This window comes from Saccopteryx bilineata, chromosome 4 (genome assembly GCF_036850765.1).
Source record: "Saccopteryx bilineata isolate mSacBil1 chromosome 4, mSacBil1_pri_phased_curated, whole genome shotgun sequence".
In the NCBI taxonomy this organism is placed as follows: Eukaryota; Metazoa; Chordata; class Mammalia; order Chiroptera; family Emballonuridae; genus Saccopteryx; species Saccopteryx bilineata.
In genome coordinates this window covers 43507772-43528575 of record NC_089493.1, presented here as the reverse complement: position 1 = coordinate 43528575, position 20804 = coordinate 43507772, and the positions used below count along the sequence as shown (strand labels likewise).

The 20804-nt window shown below is 46.8% G+C and overlaps 1 protein-coding gene and 1 long non-coding RNA gene across 5 annotated transcripts in view; one reads left to right on the top strand and one right to left on the bottom strand.

Annotated features, from left to right (window-relative positions):
• Positions 1-331: 331 nt before the first annotated feature.
• On the bottom strand, positions 332-10460 carry OTX2 (orthodenticle homeobox 2). 4 transcript variants are annotated; one of them, XM_066276509.1, is made up of 5 exons: positions 10113-10460; positions 9884-9951; positions 4965-5179; positions 3860-4035; positions 332-1981 (listed from the first exon to the last, which is right to left on the bottom strand). In XM_066276509.1, exons 3-5 carry the CDS (start codon positions 5059-5061, stop codon positions 1361-1363), a joined length of 894 nt encoding a protein of 297 aa, XP_066132606.1. In that variant the 5' UTR covers positions 5062-5179; positions 9884-9951; positions 10113-10460; the 3' UTR covers positions 332-1360. The 4 variants fall into 4 exon arrangements, with proteins under 4 accessions (XP_066132606.1, XP_066132609.1, XP_066132607.1 ...); XM_066276512.1 differs by having other exon boundaries at positions 3860-4011; positions 9884-10457; XM_066276510.1 differs by lacking the exons at positions 9884-9951; positions 10113-10460 and adding an exon at positions 7942-8774.
• A 2366-nt stretch (positions 10461-12826) lies between these two features.
• LOC136335057 (uncharacterized) overlaps positions 12827-20804 on the top strand; it is a 39827-nt gene continuing 31849 nt past the window's right edge. The window contains exon 1 of the long non-coding RNA XR_010731257.1: positions 12827-13149. This is a non-coding gene — a long non-coding RNA (uncharacterized lncRNA). The remainder of the gene's footprint in view (positions 13150-20804) is intronic.

Here is a 20804-nt window from a genome sequence, read left to right as displayed (position 1 = left end):
TCCCTTCCCTCCAGCTTAAAAACAAAAATTGATCTATGTTAAAACATATTAATAAAATAAGAAATCAGTGAGGTATGTGGCAGGGAAAGCACTGCAAGGAGAGCAAGATCCTAATGATTGTTAGCCTCCTCTGTATCCCATTTCAGAGCAATCCTGGTGAAAAATCACAAAAGTTTACCTACCATAGTCATTCATATCTATTGTATCTTTAGCTTAACCCCCGCCCCAGCAATTTAAAAAATAAAAGTCTGCGCTCTGACCTAAGAAAAACATGTTTGGGAAAAGGCTTCTCATTCATAAATAATGGCATAGAATTAAACTGGACCCAATGTTGTGCTAGAACCGTTTTAATATAATTATACATATCTGCCAAATCCAGGAAAAGGTTTATGCATATATAACTTTTCCAGTTAACATCTGCAAGCATAAACAACAATGATCTCAGTTTATAAATTCATCAGGGTCAGAGCAATTGACCAATGTCTCTTTACTGCTAGGCTTACCAACAGTAAATTACAGATGAGTTAGTGTCCTTTTGTTTCTCTTCTCTCTCACTCTACTTGTCCAGAGACATTTTGTTGTAAAGTTTCAGTGCAGCTCACCTCCAGCCAAAGGTAATCTTTTTAGATAAAGTACTCAGTTGCTCTGAATTTTGCTTATAATTATAACCTATTTAATCACAGAAGAACCCCTGCAGAGGTGGAGTTCAAGGTTGCATACAATAACAGGAGATCACAGTTTTGAAGTCTAGCACAGATTAAAAACCACAGATGTACCATTTATATAAGACACACACTGATTGTCTCTTAAACTACATATTGACTCCTTATGAACATTATTTTTTAAATAAAGTAGTGCATCTAGGACAATCAGTCGCACAATTCACACAGCCCTGAAAAGGTTTTCAGTGCCAACTAACAGTTGGTCATGAAACGTGAGTGAGCTTGAGACACTGTCCATTCCCAAGATTCAACCAAGGATTGGCTAAAACATTGGAACACCTCTGCTTAAGAAGGCTACTATGTCCTTCCCTCCTTTCCCTCACAATTTAGTTTTGTTTCTTTTTGGTGGTGTTTGGTTGCATATGACTAGAATGCTTTTGATCACTTTGAGAATCAGAAAAACCAATGATCTAAAACTATGACAGGATCTTAAGTAGATTGGTTTGTCCATTTCAGGTTGCTGGTTGGTGGGCCCCTCTAAGGACCTTCATTTTTCCTTCTATGCCTCCTGGCACATTGATCAGAAGATGAGTCTGAGCATCATCCCATCTAACTCTTTTAACCAATGCCTGGCTAAAATTGGAATGTCCAGCCCAGTATATTTAAAAATCACCCACAAAAAGAGGTTCTACAGGTCTTCACAAAACCTGGAATTTCCACGAAGATGTCTGATCTTTATAATCCAAGCAGTCAGCATTGAAGTTAAGCTTCCAGGAGGAAGTTTGGTCCTTATAATCCAAGCAATCAGTGGTTGAGTTAAAACCCAAGCTTGAAGCTCCGTATCCCTGGGTGGAAAGAGAAGCTGGGGACTGATTGAGATGGCTGGTAACTGCATTGGTACCCATAGGGCTGAGTGTAGCCCCTGGTCCAGGAAGCTGGTGATGCATAGGGGTCAAATAAGATCCACAGTCCATGCCCCCAAAGTAGGAAGTTGAGCCAGCATATCCTTGACTATAACCTGAAGCCTGAGTATAGGTCATGGGATAGGACCTCTGCATGCAGGAAGAGGAGGTGGACAAGGGATCTGACAGTGGGGAGATGGAAGCTGGGCTCCAGATAGACACCGGAGCAGTGCTGCTGGAAATGGCCGGGACTGAGGTGCTAGAGGGGGGAGTGAATTGGCCACTTGTTCCACTCTCTGAACTCACTTCCCGAGCTGGAGATGTCTTCTTTTTGGCAGGTCTCACTTTGTTTTGACCTCCATTCTGTTGTTGCTGCTGCTGTTGGCGGCACTTAGCTCTTCGATTCTTAAACCATACCTTGAAAGGGAAAGAGACCTTTTTAACGTAGTTTCAACAACTCCTTAAGAACACAAGTGGCTCCTAGGTTATAATTTATTTTATGTGGACAAATGAGCTAAGCGGACAATCTCTCCTGCTACTAGAAACCTAGTACTCTCATATATGCTCCAACAATTGTAAAGTTGAGGAGGCTCTGTCTACTCTGCTTTACTCCTGACTTAGAATAAAATTTAAGATCCCCACCCAAATCATATGGCCAAAAATTCTCCACCTCACTTTTCTATGTTATTTCAACCTGAATACACACATACACATAGACCCAGCTGTATTTTGGAATCCTCTCATGGTGCAATAGAACATATTTACATCTTTTGGAGGAAAACACAAGGGGAGAGAAAACAATCTGTTGTCACATGCCAACAAGAGTAGCGTAAACTCAAACAGTTTACAGTCATCTTCTAGGGAGCAATTGCTAATAAGGGGGTTAGTGTCATCACTCTACTTTTGTACCTCCTAGAAAAACTCACTTAGAAAAGAAAGCTCCAAGAAGTGATCTTCTTGAGAAATGAGGTCTGCAAGTCACCATTTGCCGAAACCTTCTTTATAGTAAGTGGAGTGACTGGTATGTACCCTGCTTTGAACTCAAGGGCGTCAGACCTTCTCTACTAGTCCCAAGTTGAGAATCGAGTCTGTGCTTTCAGGATAGGGCCACTCAGCCCAGACTCAGTCTCCTGCACTCTGTTCACTGGCTTGTCAACTTAAGCCTCTCCTTACAACTCTGGAGATTCTTTTAGGAGCCCTGTTCATATTCTGTATTGAAAGAGCTGTAGTTACTGTGTGAAAGGGCTTATCAGAGAAATTACAGGCATTTTCTGGGCAACAAGTCCTTAGTTGTCCTCTTTAATGAGCTCTCCATATGGGTGTCCCAACTGTGGAAATATGGTGCCACCAAGGCTGAGTGAAACACCCCAATTACTCAAGTCATTTCTTTTCTTTCAGTTCAAGCCTAACAAGTGCTAAAACTTTTTCCACCCTATTTTGAAAAAACCTCGTCCCTTGTTTACAGTTTACTCTGATGTCTCCTAGCTGAAGGGGAGTCTCCAGTGTATATGTAGTTTAGGTGCTGAACATTCTTCCAAAAAAAAACTCCATATAAGGCTTGAGTCCTAGGAAAGTTAAACTTGACTTGCCCTCTCCAGCTTAAGGTCAAGTTAAGGGGGCCTAAGGAAAATGGGGGTGGTATGTGTGTGTGTGTGGGGGGGGGACTCACCAAGGATATTATGCAGTATTTTATCTGCTAATGGCTCAGAGCTAATAAATTCTGTTCAATCCCTAAAAAGTCAAAGAAAATACTCTTGTGTAATGTCTTTGGCCAGAGCACCAGCTGATTCTACAGTCTGGCTCTCCCACCAGCTGATGTGTGACCTTGAATAAATCATTTACTCTGGTTCCTCATCTGTAAAAATATTGGGTCTATCTAGGCGCCAAAGCTTCTTTCACCCATAAAAGTAGATGAGCATGGGAGAGGATTTCTACACAGGAGAAGGGAAATATTAAAATATTGTGTGACAGTACTTGGATCTGCCAGTGCTGGGCCAGGTACCCAAGTTCCAGTACTGTTCTTTATCGCTGCAGTTAAGTTGCCAGTCTCACTTTACAACCTGAGGCCAAAGACCCTTGCTTATAGGATTGAATGAAGGTGGAGGGAGTAAAAGGAGCTTCAGGCATTCAGGAAGCCTTAGGAGAAGAGTGTGCTGGCCTTCTGTAAAGCATTTAGTTTGAAGCCTTCTTTGGTCATTTCTAAGACATGGGACTCTCCTGAGTCTTCAACATACACCGTGTTCAGGGGAGGGGTGGCACGGCCAAGAAGAATGGGTCTGTCTACATCTGCCCTACCTGCACCCTTGACTCAGGCAAGTTGATTTTCAGTGCCACCTCCTCCCGCATGAAGATGTCTGGGTACCGGGTCTTAGCAAACAGCGCTTCCAGCACGTCTAGCTGCGCCCGGGTGAACGTCGTCCTCTCCCGGCGCTGTTTCCGGGGGGTGGCTGCGGGACAAGAAGCCCAGGGCCCTTTAGGGTGGGGGAGCAGTTTCTCAGTCACAGGGGTCTCTGTGGGTGCTCAACGCCCCTTCCCCCACGGGCAGCCCTCCCCTGGTCCTCCCAGCCTTCCCACCCAGAGCCCAGCAATGGCGTCCCCACCCCCTCCTCGGCCTGGGCTCCTCCAGCGCACACGGGAGGCCCCATAACACACACTGCCCCAAGCAGGGGAGCCCCTACTCCGCCTGGCGTCGGAGATCTCTCCAGTCAGAGCATCCCTTCCAAAGCTAACAAACCAAAAAGCCTCCAAAATCAACCCTAAAGCATAACACAAACAAAAACCCATTCCGTGAAGTCAAAGGATCCTCAAGGACCTGCAGCTCGGATTGATGGAGCGAATCCCGATCCGGTTGGAAATCCAAAGGCCTTTGTTCCCTCATCTTTAAAATGGGGTCATATTTTTATACTTCCTCTTTTGAGGACTTTAAAAAACACCTAACCGAGAAGGAAGGCAACCGCATCTGCGGTAAATCACACCTGTAGCGCTTCGAGCCTGGAGGTCAGAGGAGAAACCCCAGGCGTGGCAGGGAGAATTCGGGTGAGAGGCAGAAGGTATTTCTGAATAGGGCTTCGAGCTATGGGGAGGGGCCTGTCGCCCAAAATGACAAGGGTAGAAATCTTCCTCGCCCCACCCCAATGTGTGCCCCCTATTCTCGCCAAGAATCAGAAGTGACTCGGTGCAAGCGTCGTAGATCCTCCTACGCGCTCCCCCACAGCCCCGGTCCTCTACTCCGCCAGCAAACGCCCCACGGTGGCTCGGAGCTGCTTCTCGGAAGAAAAAGCCAGAGGGGACTTCGCCTGCCTCTTGGGCAGGGGGCAACATAACCGCCAGCCCGGTGCACCCAGGGTTAAGGTGGCATCTCGTCGCGGGGCGGGTTTGGGGAAGGGCGGAGCTCACTTACCCGGGTAGCCCACCGAGGGGTGCAGCAAGTCCATGCCCGAAGTGGTCAGACTCAGCCCATTGACTGCATAAGGCGGTTGCTTAAGATAAGACATCATGCTAAGGTTGTTAGGAGGCGCAAAGTCGGCCCAAATCGGGGGGACCCAGCCGGAAGGTCTTGCTTCGCCGGGGGTGGACAGATTCAGGGTCCTTGGTGGGTTAGTCTGAGTGGTGGAACTAAAGGCAAATCAAACAAACAAATAGAGGTGCTGGTTTACTGCTTTGGAGGAAGCAGCTCTTCCACGTTCCACCCCTAACTTAGAAAGAGCTCGGGCTACTCAATGCAGAGGCTTTTAAAGGGCTTGCAGACCCTCCTCCCCACCTCCCCAACCCCCCAGCTGCTGTGAAACTAGAAGGGATGGAGACCAGATAAACCTGTCTTCCCCACCCCCACCCTAAACTTAAAAAAAAAAAAAAGTATCCGAAGAAAGCAATTACAATCAGCCTTCCCTGAAGAACAAAACCCCACGCCTTCAAATGCACACATTGCATTCCTATCCCTACATTTGCATAGGACTCATTGGCTGGCACTAGCTAATTGTCTCAAACAAAACTTGATTGGGGCCATTTGCAGAGACAAAGAACTCTTTGGCTAAATAAATAATGCTGATAACAAAGCCCATTGGTGAGAAACAAAGAAACAATTCAAGAAATCTACCTCCACAGACTGTTGCCTTTCCAAGGCAGATTTTAATTATCTTAGCCTTTTTTTTTTTTTACCACTTGCAACAGCTTCGAACCTAACATGTCAGTGCATTTAACATCTAAAACGCCAACTCACTAATCGACAAACTTGAGAAATCTGCTCAATCACTATTATTCCACATTTCAAGTCATTTCCAGTAATCATTTTCACCTAATTAGTAGTCTGGATAATTAGATTTTGAGGTAAGTAACAGATTTATTAGAGTTCTGGAGAACCTTGATTAGATGGGTATAGCAAACTAAAGCTAAATAAACAAGAATTTAACTTTTAATCGACACCCATCAAATACTTAAACATAGTGGGGAAAAATAAAACCCCTTCAAGATTGTCTTGGGGTTTGCTAGAAATTCTGAAGTAAAGTTAGAATCCCACCAATCAGAAAATGAGAGGCCCCCACATCTGCCAGTAGAAAGGGTGCACATTTGTAGTGCAAGCTGCTTCCATGTTGATTTTGATGTGTGGAAGCTGTAGGTCCTGCAGGAGGCAAATTTTCGGACATTTGGGTCCTCAGCAGCTCCAGCAATTTCCTGTTAACTCTAGCTGCCTTTTGCACGTTTTTAGTTTTTAAGGAAAGTAGATACACAAACACCCAAGTTTGTGAAACTAAAAGAATTTCTCCCCACCTTTCCAGTTTCCTACAATCCTACAAGAAAAAGATCTCAGGGAGGGAAAAGAAAGGAAGAGAAAGAAGTTATTTACTTTTCTTCAGCTGAGTGTCTCTCACTCCCCCAAGCCAAGGGATGCAAAATGGATGTTAATATAAGCTGGCAGTTGGCAAGTCCGGCTTTTATTTTCCTAATAGATGGCACTTATCCTGCAAGGATCTCAACTTTACAACTTTGACACTCTGAGAGTTTGCTTTAAAATGGCGGATACAAGATTAGAAGTTCCTTCTTACTTTTACAAAGGTCCTCCTGGAATTTTAAGGATTCTGGGTTTTCGTATTTACGTTGCTTAAAAGATAGAGGCACAAAGTTCCACCAGGGGAACTAGGTTACTGCAACTTCTTGATTTATCTATTCTTTTTTTTTTTTTTTAGTTTTACTTCTTTCTAATTTTAATTCAAAGCAAAAATTATGCTTTCTGCTCTCAGATCTAAATTAATATAATTGTATAAATGCTCCTCTTGAAGGAGTTTGTATTATCTCATCAGTAAAACTAATTTAGTTGCCCCTACAACAAAGACTTGCTGTTTTGTAATCTCTTTTCTTTTTAAGAGGTATTCGGAAGGCAGTGGAAACAACATTGCTTTAAAATACAGTCATGTATTTGTTTAAATAGCCTCTAAACCGGAGTTCTTTCTTGATTAATGCAATTTCACTATATTGGAAAGTTCTGAACTACTATAGAAAAACCTGAAATCCTTTCAGATGTACACATGATAAATATGGAAGCGTTCGTTCTTCCATGTGGAGTTCTCACCCAATTAGAAATGCCTGACACATCATATATGAAAGTAGCACATTTCAATATTAAAAGCAGAAACAGACAGAAAGCGCTGGGACAGCAATCCTTGGTGCTCCTTTGCCCTTATCATCGCAAAAACGGCTAAAACGTTCGGATAGACTGCTTGCTTTCGATTTCAACTGAATTCACCCTTTTATTTTTATTGAATGTATCGGTGTGACACTGGCTAACAAAATTATACAGGTTTCAGGCGCACAGTTCTACAACACTTCGTCTGTACACTGTATTGCGTGTTCACCGCCCCCAAGTCATGTCTCCAAAAAACTTCAAAAACAAAACTAGGAGGAACTCTCAACAGCCAACCTAGGTATCCACTCCAGAAACGCCAGGCCAGGGGCCCTTCCATCTAACTTTCAAAGCCCTGCAAGGACATCGTTTCCCCTTCCTCTCTAAGCAGAGCCCATCAGAGAAAACAGAAACACCTTTTCAAGAATATATAAGCCTCAAAAGGACTGCTCAGGAGACGGCCACTGGGGAACTCCTACCTAGAAGGAGCCGGAGGCGGTCGGCGCGCGCACCTCCGGGCGCGAGTGACTCAGTCCGGCGTCCCCGCCTGGCAGCCAGCCCCGCAGCCTCGCAGCCCCGCAGCCTCGCAGCCCCAGGTCCGGCTCCACTGCCCGCGTCGGCCCGCGCCGCCTTATATCTAACGGTCAATTCGTGCAATCTGTCGCTCCCCCCTACTCCCTCCCCCCCTTGGTTTTTTTTTTTCTTCTTCTTCCAAGGAGCCTATCTACCAGTTGCTGTGTCCTCGTTCAATAATAATTACCTCGTCCGAGAATTAATTATAATAAATGTTTTCTTGATAAACTAACGAGATAATCCGAGGGGCACACGTCCCTTAATTACAGGCCGCCGTGCTCAGCTCTGCTTCTCGCCCCGGCTGATTAATTTTCTGCCTGATGAAAAGGAAACAAAACTACGCGGACCGGCGACTGGCCTGCGGCTGGGAAGAGCGCGCAGAGGAAGAGGACGAGAAACCGCTGTGGGCACCGTGGAAAACAGCCCGCGCGGACTCGAGGGAAAGTTTCTGGCCTCGGGTAATCAAACAATGCTGCCACCCGCAAGGGAGGGAGGAAGAACGTGCCAGAAGGGTTGGTCTTGACTATTAATTATGGCGAGGAGAGAGCCGGGCGCTAGCTCGAGAGGAGAGGTCTGGGTGTCTACCTCCTCTGAGGGGAGGAGTTTCCTCGCCAACTCCTCTTCGGTGCTAATACTTGGGTGACTGGGAAAGGTCCTGAGGTGAGCAGGAAAAATCCTCACCCTGCAATTCTAGGACGGAGGGGAGACTGTCAAAGAGCGACTTCCCCGTCCCCTCCCCAAGTAACCCACCGCTCCAGGCCTTGTTTCCCTCGCCCCACTGTCGAGGGGGAAAAGCCAACTCCGTGGCTTTCTGATGGGGGATTTGGTTTCAAAAACCTGTTCTGAAATCGGACCGTGATTTCAAGAATCGCTTGAACCCATCAATACGAAGGCTTAGGAGTTTGCTGCGCGACGCGTCCCGAGGCCGAGTGCCGGCAGAGAGTTTCTGATGGTTCTCCGCGGGCAGACCGCGAGGAGAGGCCCGGCCTCGGCGCACCCTCGCCCCCAGCCCGAGCCCGTGACACCCTATTGTTGCCGAACCCGGAGGGGAGCGCGCAAGCCAGCCCCGCCGCCGTCCCGGCCCGCGCACAGCCGTGGGGTCGCCTTCCCCCCGGGAAGGTGCCTGTCCCGGGCCCCGCCGTGGCCTGGGGCGGAGCGGGGGCCACTCGCCGCCACGTTTGCCCGCCCCAGGTGCGCGCGGAGCGCTGCGCAGCCGGACCCTGAGCCACCCCCAGCAAAGTCACGCTGAAAAACGACTCTTCTACGCTCGCTCAGCCTTTTGACCCGGTCTGGGGCCACTACAACCACGGGGGTGTGGGTGGAAATTACTGTACTCCTGGGTTTTTTGTTGTTGTTGTTTTGTTTGTTTGTTTGTTTTTTGCGGGGAATGGGGGTGTTCGAGAAGTAAAAGGAGACCTGGAAGCCTTTGGAAGAGGCCGAAAACGGAGGAGGAAGCTTGGTAAGCTGCTCTAGGCGCGGGGAGAGAGGACCGACAGGAGATGCTGGCGCTCCCGGCTCCTCGGTTACCCGCCCGGCTCTCCTCACTGTTAGGGGCCGGAAGGGCCTGGAGCGGCGGCCGTCCGCGCCCGCCGACCACCAGCCAGCTCCGGGCGCACCGGCCCGTGCTGAGCAGGTATTGTTATTGTTGTTGTTGTTGTTATGCATCACTCTACCTACATCTGCATCTTTTTGTCTTGGGCTCTGAAAACGTCCTTGGGATCAATCCAAATGACTCAACCACAGCTGAGGGCCAAAACTCCAAGATCGCAGGGAGAATCCCTGAATGGGCGTTGACAGAACCCCCCCCCCCCACAACCAAACCCCCTCCGAAACACCTCACGTTAGACTCACAGAGTTTCCACGACGTTTTGCGGAAGCGGCAAGCCCAGGAGCGCGCTCCCTCCCTGCCTCCCCCCTCCTGCCCTCCTCGCCAGGTCCTACATTTTTCGCAACAATCGTTTATTACATCTCAAATCTTATAAGGGAAAAAAAAAAAGCATAAGCCTTTAGGAGAAACCCACGTTCGCAGAGGTGCACCGTTCGGTCTATAGCAGGTACCGGAAGGACCGTAGACATAGGAACACATAGATAGAGATACAGACAGACAGACGACACAGACGGACACTTACCTTACAGCCGCATAGGAGTTTAGAAAAAAAATCAAATTATCCTTCAAAATTCCAAATAGCCAGCTATCCTAAAAGAAACCAAGAGCATTGAGTTATAAACCTTGCAGTCTTCACCCTTCCATAAAAAAAAGTCAAACACAACGGGAAAAAAAAAAATTTTTTTTAAGAACAGAAAATGAGGAAAGTAGCTCGAGTTCGAAACGCGCGTGGGCCCCTCTGCGATACATACAAAGTAGACGTGCTGAGGACTGCTCTAGCGAATTTTTATTTTTAATAACAGTGGAGGCTGAGTTGGAGCTGAGGTCGGTTCCGCTCTCAAGGAGATTTGCTGAGAAAGCGCCTCTCTGGCAACTTTTTTGACGCAAACTCTCCAACCAATGGCAGGGAGAGAATGATTGACACATCTAAGCCAGAGGGAAAATAATAAAAACACACAACAGGGGGAGGAAAACAGGCCGCTGCTGCACGGGGGGACGAGCGGGCAACAAATCCAGGCCTCCGACATTACCAGAATGTTCTTGAAAGGCACTGGGCCCCGCTTAAAATATACATTATGGGTCGGAGCATATGAACTAACTGTATAATTAAAATGATGGACAGGGAGGCCTTCTTCTTGCCTTCGCCTCCTCTTCCTGTCCTCCCTTTTTACCCCCACCCCCTTTTTTGTTTTGTTTTTGTTTTAGGAGAAGGGGTGAAAGGAAACCCCATACAGTGTAAGATAGGAAGATAAAAATATTTCAGGAAAGGCTGGAGAAGAGTGAGGGTGGGGGCAGGCTGGGGTATCGAATTCCGCGCTAGCAATACGTGTGTGCATCAGACGCAGAAAACAAGTCAAACTGGAGCTTAAAAACAGGACTCTGCCTCCTCACACAGGGTCAGACCCCGCCGAGGGTCCGAGGAAGGGGAACGGAAGGAGGCTTGGGAGTGCGGCGTGGTCGTGAAAGCAAAAGACACAAGTCCAAGAACAAACTATTTTCAAAAACAGTGTCTCTTCCTCTCGTTCTGTTCTTGTAAACATCCCCCGGTCCCCACAGCGAGAGAGCCGGGCTCCCGGGATCCTCGCAGGGTTTTTAGCGTTTTAAGCCCAAGGCAGGCTGCAAAAAACAAGAACCCCGAATCTAATCCCGGGGCCCGTTTGGGGAGACAAAAAGAAGCTAGGTAAGAAAACGGGGGTGGTGGGGAGAGTGGGGTCGGCAGGATACCCCGGGAGGGAGGCCCGCACTAGAATGAGGATTTCTGCCCTGAAACCAACGCCACCCAACGCCTGCGGCGGCTGCGGGGCCTGGAGCTAACGCAGCCCGCGTGGCCCGAGGCGGGGGCTGCGAACCGCGAGCCTGGAAAGTGTCGGCACCAGGGGACCCGATCCAAGGAGAGCGACCCCCAGCCCAGCCTTTCTTCCCGGCACCGAGAGTGGGACCCAGCAGCTTCCAAACAGATCGCAGTCCCTGGGAAAGCAGGGACGGACTGGGCGGGGTGGGGGTGGGGGCACGAGCGGGCCGCCCGAGGCTGTGGGCGGTGGGGGAGGGGCGGCGGGGCCCGTGCTTCCCTCAGCGCTCCCAATGCCGGGAAAGGAGAATAAAACCTCTTCCTAAACCTCCCCCCTCCAACCACCACCACTGCAAATGGGCCCAAAGAAACAGCTCGCTGCCTTTAATTTGGGGACCTATGTTAATGAAGTTGGTAATTAATTCGTCGCTTTGTTGTCGGTTCTTATACTGTATGTGTAATCAAATGTGGCCGTCCTTGGGATTTACAGCAATTAACGAATTACGGGAGTGCGCACGAGGTGGCCAGCGCTCAGCAGCCGGGCTGAGCTCCGGCTCCGCCTGGGCCCGGGGACGGGCTCTCGGCGGCCGCCGCCGCCTCGCAGGTGTCTCTAGCGCTCCGGGCCCCGGCGTCCCCACGAGCCCCCCAGCGGCCTGGGATCTCTCTGCCCAGCTCCTCCCGGGGCCCCCGCGACCGCTCCAGTCCGAAGAGACCCGTGGTCTGTCGCGTTCCCAGGAACCGCGACTTTCTGGGGGTCCCGGGCTGGGGTGGGGGAGGGTGAGTACAGACTCCTTTCTGCCTCCCCCCGCCCCCACCGTGCTGAAACACCTGGTGACTGCCCTCTGAGGCCTTAATGTGTGTGTGTGCGGGGGGGGGGGGGTGCTGCAGGCGCTCTGGCCCGCACCGCGCTGCTCGGGGGCGCGCGGTCAGTCACCGTGCTTTCTGCGAAGGAAGGGTCCATCCACCCGGACCCCCTGAGCCAGAGCCTCTCCTATCCAGAGTAAAAAAAGCGTTTGCCCCAGTTTGACCACAGTGATGTTTAAAGCATCAAAGAACGGAAAAAAAGAAAAATGGACGTTGATGGCCTGGCTGAGGAGAAGGGCGAGAGGGAGGCCTTGCAGTCCGTGGGGGAGGGGAGGGGCAGAGATGTCAGAACACGCGCTTGCCATTTCCACAAAGTAAGTGGAAAATGTTCGACAGGGAGACCTGTCTGCCCTGGGGCCCAGTGTCGTGGGAAACCCCTCGAGCTCGACGCAGAGGTTTTCAGTGTCTTCTTAGATGACGGGGACAGCCGAGGCTCCCTGAAAACCCCCGGGTTCTGTGGGACGGGTGGATTTTGGCGCCGTGGGGCGCGGAGGGCTTCTTCCTTTTCAGTGGGCCCGGAGCGGACTGCTCCCGCGTCTCCTGTGCCCTCCAGTCTAAGAACTTCGCAGAAATGCGGGGCCAATAAACCGCGAGTTGGAAATGGACAGTGTTAAATAAACAAGGGTCTCTTTAAAATTCTCATCCACTTCAGATGTCTAAAGTAAGATTGTGATGATTTTGTCACGCTTTGGTAAATTTACCCCTTTAAGAGGCTTTCGTAAATCCCAGAACACACCTTCAGCCAGATTTGAATATAGATTTAGGTTTTAAAACCCAGAGCTGGAAACACCGCTTTATCAAAGAGAATTTCCCTTTAGCTTAGCAATGTGCTGAAGCTTTTAAAAGACTGGATCTGAGAAAGAGCGAGAGCGAGAGCGAGAGCGAGAGAGAGAGAGAGAGAGAGAGAGAAGAAAGAGAACTAGAGACAGAGAGAGGCAGACAGGGGAAAAAAAAAAAAGACTTTCTTTTTCTTTCTAGAGGAATTCTGCCCAGACTCTGCAGCAGTTGGTAGCAAGCAAGCTTTCTCTTGGGTGTCTCCTGGAAAAGTTGCAAAATTGCTCTTCACCTGTAAGAACATTTTCTTTATCTTCCAGTCTCTTCTTGCCAATTTGGAAATTGCAGACAGCCCGACTCAGGTACAGTCCCCACAAACCCTATTCTAGGTCAGGACAAAAGCCACTGGCTTTGGGAGGAGGGAGGGGTCTGGGCTGTTGTACTGAAAACCTTAGACGCTTGGTGGAAGAAAAAGGCTCTTTGGATGAAAAGTCTAACTCTTGATTTTCAGTAAGTCCTTGAACTTCCAATATACTTACATTGTATTTTCTCTATTCATTTTTAACTTTTTTCCCCTGTATTCTGTGGGGTTTTTATTTTTTTTTTTTTCTTCCTATGAATCTGACTTATGGTAACTTGCTTTGTCTTTTAAAATAATTTTCATTAACAAGTGGGTAGTTTTTCATTGCCATGAGTACAATTATCTTGCTATGAATATAAAAGTATTCAGGATCTAAATTAAGAAAACTAATACCCAGGGAATCAAGTTATTTGTCAGGGGTTGCATGTAGTTTCCACAATATGACTGATATTCACATTTTGAAATCTAGATTCCCGTCTTGAATGGCAGGCCAGTTAAAAATATTCCAAACTTTCCTCCAAGTTTATTAACTATGGTTGTGTGAGGGAGAGTGGAGCAGTGGGAGGAGAAAAGAGAGAGATCTCAGGATTCTTGCAGCTAATTAAAAGAAGAAGAAGAACAAAACCCATATTCTGTGAGAACACAGCCTCTCCAGGGGAAAAGAGCCGGTTAGACTCCCTGAACACTTACTTCAGACATATGAAGATTAATTTACAGTCTTCAGCAATCCAGTGGGCAGTGGGGACCACATCTCGCCTTAGAAGTGCCATGATATTTAGGGGGAAAGTCATTTGTCATTAGGTTTGAAGATATGTCTTGATTTAAAACTTTGACGAGATTAACTTTAATTTTCTTAAACGAGGGTTAAAGATTGGCAACACAGGCACAACTTGGGGGGAAATAGCAGGCAACAGACCACTTAGCCGTTAAGCTTGGGGGTTGCTTATTCCCTGCATTGCGGTTGCCTCAGAAAAGAGGGTGAGGGGGAAAGAAATGACTTCAAAGATAGGATTGTGCTGTCTTGATAAAAGAGTAGGAGGCAAATTCCAAATGCAAAAAAAGAGGAAAAGAGAACCGTGTTGTTCCGGAATGAAACGGATTAAGATTGTGTGACAAGTGCGAGATGTGGGGCTGTGAGACATTTATGAGCTGAGTGTGAGCTGGGAGCTGTGCGTCTGTCCCTGAGCGTGTGGGGACCAAGGGTGTGTGCAGACAAGGTTGGGGGGGGGGGTAGGAAGGGCATGTGTGAGTATCAGAGCTAGAGAGCAAAGTAAGGAGTGTGAGTGTGAGTGAGGGTGAGGGTGTGGACGGGAATGTGGATGGATTGATGGAGGGTGGTAGCTGTCAGTTTATATAATTTTCATCTCCTCATCCTGAAGTTTCCTTGAAATCAATTCTACTGCAGGCAGCAGCCTTGAGCTCACAGAGCTGATATAAAACAACCATTACAATATCTTGCCTGTTTGCAAACTTCATTTAAAACTAGGGGGAAAAAGGCCCGGGAATGGTTTTGTAAGAAAGGGGGGGAAAAAAGAAGAAAAGAAAACCGCAGTGAAGCTTTAAACTAGTTTGGATAAATCTCTAATCTTTTATTTGTAACCTTTTACAAGCTTTATTTCCCGTATATGAAAAGCTTCTTTCATATGGGCACGACAGACTTTTCCTTTGGATTTTTAATTAGAGCCCATCAATTGTAGCCATATTTAAGAATCAATATAAAGTAATCCTTCGAGATGGGATAAGGTTTTAATCGAAAATCTAATTTCCCACTCTTTACAGATCATTTTAAGGGGCTGCTGGATTAAAAAAAAAAAAAAAAGAGTTCAATTTTTAAAACACATAACACTTAAAACCTGAAAAAGATGTTTGCAAAAAAGAAAAACAAAAACAAACTGATGTTGCCTTACAAAGAAAAAATTAAACCTAAATCTAGCTATTGCTGGGAACTTTTTTCTCCTATTTAGAATTTGACTTATTTTTTCCCCCTCAAACACTTTTCTCTAATGTGGCTCCACTGGGAGTATTCACACTGAATGGAGATTTGGGGGAAAAAGGTATTGTTTGTCTAAAACGGTATTTCATATGCAAAAGATAGTAACAAGTTTTTTATTAACAAAGAAAACATAGATCTTGATATTTTTTCTCTGTGAGATCTCAAATTCCCAAGATTAGGAAATGAATAACACATACTTCTCATTTTTGTTCATGGATGCAAACTTTTTACTTTCATACCCAGGAATGAACATTTCTGACTATTTAAAAAAAAAACTTCAAAATTAAAATTTTGCAATTTTAATTTTTTTACAGCAATTGAAAAGTTGCTTATCACAAAGGCATAGAATTTTAAACAATTCCACCAGAGTCACCAGCTTTCAATTTGTCTTTTTAATAAAAGGAAAAAGAAGAAAAATGAAAGTGTGGGAGGATACAAAAACTAGTTGTAGGTGCACAGCCCAGACATTTTTCGCTCTTAATGATCAAGCTGAGGTATTTGTTCAAAGACTGCACATTGTCTAAATGTGCAGAGTGCATTTTCAACTAACATCACCGATTTAGTTTAAGATCTGCAAATTATCAGTCAACTAGACAGGATCTCCCAAAAAAGTTTATAGGCATATTCTCAGACAGTCACTGAACTTGTTTTTATTGTTAAAGCTGTTAAGTGCATTTGAAAAAAATGATCGTATTTACTTTTTAAAATATGAATGAAGAAGGTTTGAGCCTATTTGATACTCATGCTTTTCTTTTATCTGCAGAAATTTCCATTTATTTAAAAGCCTGGAGTTTCATGCACTACGTGACCGCATAAATTTAGGGGGAACTCTCTTGTATTTCTCCGGAATCGCATCTAATGAAAACGTGGGATTTTTCTATTATTATTTTTTTAATGTGAAAATATAACGCATCTTCATTAGGGAAATTGACTGCTGTGCTCACGACACATAATTGAAAAGGCAACCTATTTTAATGGTGTGGTTGAGAAGATTACATACTTTATCCAAACACAAAGACAATTAATCATGAGAAGCAGGCTGCTGCCATTAACTCTAATGCAGTTGCATCAATGTCACTGAAAAGGGCTCATACCTGAGATACGAGGTGCAAACGCCCCCGACTCCCTCCTTCCCCACTTCACCCACTCCTTAATTTGGGTTTCTTAATGTGCCAACGCCTGGGCAACCTGTGATCAGGAGGGCTAGTTTCGGATAAGTGCAGCGCGGGCCTGGCCCTTCTTCCCGCGGGTCGCGCGGTCCCGGGTCCCGGGTCCCGGGTCCCGTCTCCCGCGCCGGGACTGCTGGGGTCTCCGCGCAAACCGCGTTCCCTCCCTCTTGCGCCGAGTCCGGCGGGGGCGGCCGCGGTCCCCGCGCGCTGGAGGGTTTGGAGACTCAGGGGCACCTGGTCGATTTTGAGAAGTTTACCAAAGGGACTGGGCTGCCTCGGAAACTGGGTTATGCTTTGATTCACTAACGGAAAAGTCGTGGGGAAAATACCTTCAAGAACTGAGAGTATAGTGGGGACAGCTGGGCGCAAAGGGTCATCCGACCAGTCGACCAAGTTTCCCCAAAGCATCTCCTCTCCAAGTCTCGAGCCGGGAGGCCAAAGCGTGTGTGTGTGTGTGTGTGTGTGTGCGCGCGCGCGCGCGCGTGTCTGGGTGGCTCTGTGTGTGTGAGTGCGTGTGTGCTCGCACGTGCGTGTGTGTTGAAGGGGCGGGGGAAGGTGGGGATCCCGACCTTTCCTGGGTTCGAGCACGCCCCGACTCCAGACAGGGGGACGCGGAGGAGGAGGCGGCCACCTCTGGGCTTTTCCATTCCCAGGCGTGGCGCAACCAACGCAGGCCGTGCGCCAGCCGCCTCGAACCCCGGCGGGAGAACTGTGGGAGCCGGCGCGAGAAGGGGAGACCCTGGGCCCCCAAGTCTTGGCGCCAAACTAGCGGCGGTGCTTAGTGCCAGGCTTGGCCCTGCAGCGGGCGGATACCGGCTCTCCCGGGCGCTCGGACTCGAGGGCGCGGTCTGTCCCTGAGGTCGCCAGACCCCGAGGGCGGGCACAGGTTGGAGAAGGGTCAGATCTCAATTTGGGTCTTTATGAGGTGCTTCGGAGCCCGCGAAGGGCTAGGTGCCTGCTGTTTGGAGTCCTAAAGCTCTAGAAACCGCCTGTGTCCTTGTCCCTCGCCCAGAGCAGTCTCCCAGCTGAGGCTCAGGCAGCTGGGGGAGGAGATACCCCTCCATCAGTATCACCCTCTCCCCTAGTGTGGGCCTGGGCGGGGCTGCAGGCTAATAAGCACACTCACGCCAGGTGGTCACCTCCCTTCACCAGAGAGTTGATGGAGGAGCGAGCTCCTTTGGGAGTTCTGGGAACTTCTTGCATTGGCCAGCCAGTATAGCGCCGGGGAGAGCTGTACTGTGGGGGTCTGAGCCCATAAGAAGTGCCTGGAAGGGAAGAGAGAGAAGCAGGTAGCCAGACTTCCAACTCTGCCTCAAGACATTCACATACATATCCTGCAAAGAAAGAAGGAGGAAACCAGGCCCCCAAGGCCCAACTAGAAACAACCCTTCCCCTGGAGGGACAGCATCACATGAAAGTTTCTTCCACAAACGCACACTCCTTCTACAGTCTTCACTGTCCCTGGGCCAGCCTCGTGATCCCTCCCTCAATCAAACAGACCCCACTTTCCCCCCTGCTCCCACCTATTCATCTACAGCCTTCCTGCTGATGTGTCCTTTTCTGTGATTCCATCCACTCAAAGCCTCTGAAGACAAGTAGACCTGGAGTTTTTTCTGAAGCCCTGGCTTTTCCTCTCCCTCCCTCAGAACAGGTGGATCTCTAGAGCATTGTGACCTCCCTTTGGTGAAAGCCAGCTATCAACAACTTGGCAGGTTCTAGGTCCCTTCTGCCCTCCTTTCCTGCCTCATTCTATAGGATGTATGGAGCTTTTCCTGTTCTTCTTGACTGCTCTTCTCAGATTGTAAAAATTGAAGTACTTCAGTTACAATTTATCAAGCAAGCCTTGGTTTCTGCTGGTGGTGACAGTCTGTATATCAACTGGATATCAAGGAGGAGACCAGATCTCTCAGACCAGTAAGAAGTGGTTTTCTTCTCAGGATAGCTTGAACCTTAGGTGTCATACACCCAACAACATAAATTTAACAACAGACTAACTTGTATTTGTGGATCTGTTTCTTGGCATTTGACCTATGGATGCTGGAGGCATCTTTCTTAGCATGTGTGTTACTTTGAATAGCCACTCAATAATGACATTCCTAATCATTTATCGAATACCATTTAAGCTAGTTCAGCAACAGACAGTAGTTCTTAGACTGAGTGGCAGTTTTCTGGCAGCTTCTTCAACAATGAACAAGCAAAAGGAGAAAGATATAATTGCTTCTAATACTTAGCTTCTGAATATGACAGAGTAACTGCTTCAAGGACACACAGACCAAACTATAAGTTGATGGTATGCTCTGGGCTTCTTTTGGAAAGGGAGTGTCTTTTTATATTTGATGCACAAAATATGTCAAAAAAAATTTAGAAGAAATGGGCATGGTTTATAGATATTGAGCATCAATAGAATCGTGGCACCAAGTTTATCCTGACCTTTTTCAGTGAAAAACAGAAGTAGCAGAGGCTTGGATGAAGGCTTTTTCGAACCAAGAGACATTCTGTAGACACTAGATATACATCAAGGAATAAGTGACTTTGAGTAAGCTTATGTCTGTGATAAAACTCTTGGAGGAAAACCAAACAATTCCATTAATATTAAGAAATATCTTGCCCTGGCCGGTTGGCTCAGCGGTAGAGCATCGGCCTAGCGTGTGGAGGACCTGGGTTCGATTCCCGGCCAGGGGACACAGGAGAAGCGCCCATTTGCTTCTCCACCCCTCCGCCGCGCTTTCCTCTCTGTCTCTCTCTTCCCCTCCCGCAGCCAAGGCTCCATTGGAGCAAAGATGGCCTGGGCGCTGGGGATGGCTCTGTGGCCTCTGCCTCAGGCGCTAGAGTGGCTCTGGTCGCAACATGGCGACACCCAGGATGGGCAGAGCATCGCCCCCTGGTGGGCAGAGCCTCGCCTCTGGTGGGCGTGCCGGGTGGATCCCGGTCGGGCGCATGCTGGAGTCTGTCTGACTGTCTCTCCCTGTTTCCAGCTTCAGAAAAGTGAAAAAAAAAAAAAAAAAAAAAAAAAAAAGAAATATCTTTAAATGTGTTGGTAGTTTCCATTGGATATATAAAACCTCAGTCAACACTAGAGTCCTAATAAAGACATTCCAATAAAAAAAAACACAAACATTTTGCAGTAGACTATATAGTCAAATCTGATGACACATTGAGATCAATTTGGTGTATTAACTGATATATTCACATATGAATTAATATATCTACTTATTTTTCATGTGCATCTTCAAGTGTCTGATTTCTCTAAAGATGTATAATTACCAATCTAAGAAGTCTCCAGAGCACACATATTTTTTAAAAAGTTGATTATACAATGAACTCAAATTTATCGATTTGTTGATCTATTCATTCAACACAGATATTTGTGCATTGCCATGTTGTTGGTTTTTTGTTTTGTTTTGTTGTTTTTTTTGCCTGTGTCATAAATTGGTTATGTCTAGAGAGATTCACGCTCAGGACCAGGAACTTAGTTATGTTTTTCTCCCATGTAAAGCAGAAGCAGATATTTATAATAAGCATTTGATCTATAAGTTTACATTATCATCTGGAAAATTCACCATCCCAAGTTTGAGGGCAGAAGTCATCTTGGTTTTTCTGGTTTCCAGAATATAGATGATTATTTGGGACAAAAATAAACCTGGAGAGATTTTATCAGTTGCTCAAAGTTGTAGGAACTTGTGTTGATCAACCACAGTAGCATTCTGAGGGACAGCTGTAGGAGTTGTTTGCATTAACTGACAAAAGAAGATGAGTCTTAATGTTCAAATTTGATTTCTTTCTTAAAAATAAAATTAGAAGGCAACTTGAGTGTATAATTTATTAAGTGTGTAGACAGATTATGTGCTCTCTAGTAGATGACAATTTTGTGTGTGTGTGTGTGTGTGTGTGTGTGTGTGTAGGGAAAAAAACAAATGAGATTTAACTCTATATTTTTTTAACCAGTATCTAAGAGATAAAGAGATAATATGTGTGTGTAGCATCAACACATTCTTCTCTCTAAGAGAATGAAAAATAGTATTGGAAATAATTACAAATACTGTTTACTTTTTAAATTGCCTTTTCTGGGGTAGAAATAGTTACTGCATATTTGTTTGGCTTTGACCATTTTAGCTTCAACTATTTGCCAGTCCTCAAAGTTGGTAGATTTTATTTCCCTTTGAATTCAGGATTTCCCAAGAAAGAACGTACATTCAAATATAGCCTTTTCTGTAAAGATGTTCTCCCCCCCATTTTTACTTTGCTTTCCAGCCATAAAACAGACATTATCATGGATTTTTCCATAGGTCATTGATGGAGTTATTGAATGTGGTGATCAAATGGTAGGTTAGAACCGAGTCTCCATAGAGGTGGCCAGTGTACAAAGCCTTTCTTTTGCTGGTGATCTCTAACAGGAGGAATTTAATGCTACCTCTTAGAAAGCTGTCTTACTGATCTAGGTCTGTTTGGACCCACGAGGGTCTTTGAGCCATCTCTGCACCAATAGTTATTTCA